The 2,944-nt window shown below is 38.0% G+C and overlaps 1 protein-coding gene across 1 annotated transcript; it reads right to left on the reverse strand.

The window, feature by feature from the left end:
- Nucleotides 1–2,156: 2,156 nt before the first annotated feature.
- LOC138883988 (uncharacterized) lies at nt 2,157–2,708 on the reverse strand. The gene is made up of 2 exons (XM_070164719.1): nt 2,486–2,708; nt 2,157–2,443 (listed from the first exon to the last, which is right to left on the reverse strand). Exons 1-2 carry the CDS (start codon nt 2,706–2,708, stop codon nt 2,157–2,159), a joined length of 510 nt encoding a protein of 169 aa, XP_070020820.1.
- Nucleotides 2,709–2,944: the final 236 nt, after the last annotated feature.

The following is a 2,944-nucleotide window of genomic DNA, read 5'->3' on the forward strand; positions in this document are numbered from 1 at the left end:
AATCTCAAATCTTTTGATTTATCAAAAACTAGAGTTCAAGATCTACAGCATATCCAAAATTCGAAATTAATCATTTCCAGATCATTCTAGATGATTTTTTGAAATCGGCTCTACATTTTAACGTGCCATCAATTTTAGATTATCACAGCACCAAAACCTTTGTATCTCGATGTTGGAATGTCGTAATTGAAAACCGTTTTAATTCATAGAAACTAGACTCAAAAAGCTTCGTTCTCACCAAAAATCTTGGCCTTAATCATGACAGGTTATTTTAGGCAAATACTTTAAACTCAATTTTCGAATATGACACGCTTGGCAGGTAACTATTTTTCTTGTACTTGTTTTTTTTTATGCCTTCTTTTTTGTTGTTGTAGGCAATGGATATATCTTCGTCAATAAGGTTAGATGAACATAGAAGGAAAAATTCGTGGCAAAAAATAGAAGGACAAATCTTCAACATCATATGGGAGGACAAATCCATAACGGCATACGGAAGGACAAATCCATGACATCATATATGGAAGGGCAAATCCATGACAGCATATAAAAGTATCAAATCCATGACAACATATAGAAGTATTTAATTCATGACAGCATATAGAAGGATCAAATCTATGAAGAAGCCAACTTAAGGTGCAAAGGGACTTAAACATGCACACCTTAAGATTGGAAAATTATAGTTCCTCTTAAGGACAAACCTACTAAGAGGTCAATTTAAGGTGCAAAGGGACTTCAACGTCCATCTTAAGATTGAAAAATTATAGTTCCTTTTAAGTACAAACCCGCGAAGAGACCAACTTAAGGTGCAAAGGGACTAACATGTCCACCTAAAGATTGGAAATTAGAAAACTTCAACTTGAAGACTTGGTGGACTTTGCAGATTTCAACTTGAAGACCAGCAAATTTGAAGATTTGACGGACTTGAAAATTTGGTAGACTTTGATGCTTCAACTTGTAGAGCGGTGGACTTTTAAGCTTCAACTTGAAAAATTAGCAAACTTGAAGACTTCAGCTTTACGACTTGTAGGGCTTAAATGATTCAACTTGAAGTCTTGCGAATTTGAGGACTTTAAATTGAAGACCGACGGACATCATGAAGATTTGAAGGGATTGAATACTTCAACTTAAAGATTGGCAGACTTGCAAAATTTACCTTGAAGAGCGACATACTTGAAGATTTGGAGGGCTTATATAATTCAACTTGAAGACCAGTGAACTTGAGGACTTCAAATTGACCACCGACAGACTTGAAAACTTGGAGGGCTTGAATACTTCGACTTGAAGACTAGCGGACTTGGAGAATTCAAATTGAAATGCGATGGACTTTGCAAAATTTAACTTGAAGAGCGACATACTGGAAGGTTTGGAGGGCTTATATAATTCAACTTGAAGACCAGTGAACTTGAGGACTTAAAATTGACCATCGACAAACTTGAATACTTGGAGGGCTTAAATACTTCGACTTGAAGACTGGCGGACTTGCAGACTTCAACATGAAGGGTGGTGGACTTTGAAAAATTTAACTTGAAGGGCGACATACTTGAAGATTTGGAGGGATTATATAATTCAACTTGAAGACCGACGAACTTGAGGACTTCAAATTGAAGATTTGGCCTTCTACTAAAAGTCTACCCATCCATCAGAGATGCCAATTTTCTATGGAGGCCTTCCCCCATTGAACCACCAATCTTTAATAAGGTACAAAGTTCATGTAAGCCCGATTTTTAAGTTACAATCAAGTGGATTATATTCCATCATTCTTTCTTCGAATAACGATCGGGGAAATATGTATATTTTGAACTTATTTGACTGAACTTAGAATGAAACTCTAAGCTACCTACGTACCTCGGTGAAGAGCATCAAGTCATACCGTAGTTCAGAATGGGTGAGTTTTTTTGTTATGTTTGAACTTTTGGCTAAGCCGCCTCTTTCGAGGTTTTCAACCTAGCGGACATTTTTTTTGGCCGTACACATTTTATACTCTTGCAGGTCAGGAGTAACATGTAGTTTATGCTCTTGAGTTAAAGAGAGTTGTAACTTCAAGGATAATACTTCCTTAAGAATTTGTCATTGATAGGGTCGATTCTCATGCCATCTGCATCAACTAGCTTGTAAGCTCCACTTGAATAAGCTTCTTGCACAACATATGGCCCATCTCATGTTGAAGTGAACTTCCTTATAGGTTTATGGGAAGTAATAGTGGGTCTTCGTATTGCAAGGACTTGATCTCCTACTTGACAGGATCTTGGGCAAACTCTTTTAATGAAGGCACGAGATAGTCGAGCTTGGTAACATTCAAGAATCAGTTGGGCTTCCAACTTATTCTCATCAAGAGCCTCAAACTCTGCTAGTCGAAGTTGAGCACTTTCTTTATCAGTGATCCCTTCTTGAATAGCTCGTCGTAATAAAGGTATTTGATGCTCAAGTGGCAAAATGACTTCGACTTCATAGACAAGTGAATAAGGGGTTGCTTATGTTGGTGTACGGTGAATAGTCCTGTATGCCCACAGAGCTTCTTCCATACGGTCATGCCAATCTCGTTTGGATTTGGAGACAACTTTCTTTAACAAGTTGCATAAAGACTTGTTGAATGCCTCACCTAGGCCATTGGCGGCATCATTGTACATAGAAGAATTACGTTGCTTGAAGCCAAAAAGATCACAAATCTTGTTCATCAACCTATTGTCGAATGGCTTTCCATTATCCATTATTATGTAACGATGACTACCAAAGCGATAGATTATGTTTACTCGGATGAAATTTGTAACATTTTCCTTCTTTACCTCCTTAGAGCAACAACTTCAACCTATTTTGAGAAGTAGTCAGTTGCAACCAAGATGTACAGGTGCCCACCAGAGGACTTTGGTAGTGGTCCAACAACATCCAATCCCCAAACGTCAAACGGCCAGGATGCAACGGTCGGGTACAACATTCCGGGAGGTTG

This window comes from Nicotiana sylvestris, chromosome 12, assembly GCF_000393655.2.
Source record: "Nicotiana sylvestris chromosome 12, ASM39365v2, whole genome shotgun sequence".
NCBI classification, from domain to species: domain Eukaryota; kingdom Viridiplantae; phylum Streptophyta; class Magnoliopsida; order Solanales; family Solanaceae; genus Nicotiana; species Nicotiana sylvestris.

What these genes read in the sequence shown, in the direction of transcription:
- LOC138883988 (XM_070164719.1), bottom strand. Translation starts at nt 2,708, where the DNA reads ATGGATAATGGAAAGCCATTCGACAATAGGTTGATGAACAAGATTTGT. An exon ending in GGCATACAGGACTATTCACC is followed by an intron (nt 2,444 to 2,485) that starts GTACACCAACAT and finishes TTGTCTATGAAG; the next exon opens with TCGAAGTCATTTTGCCACTT.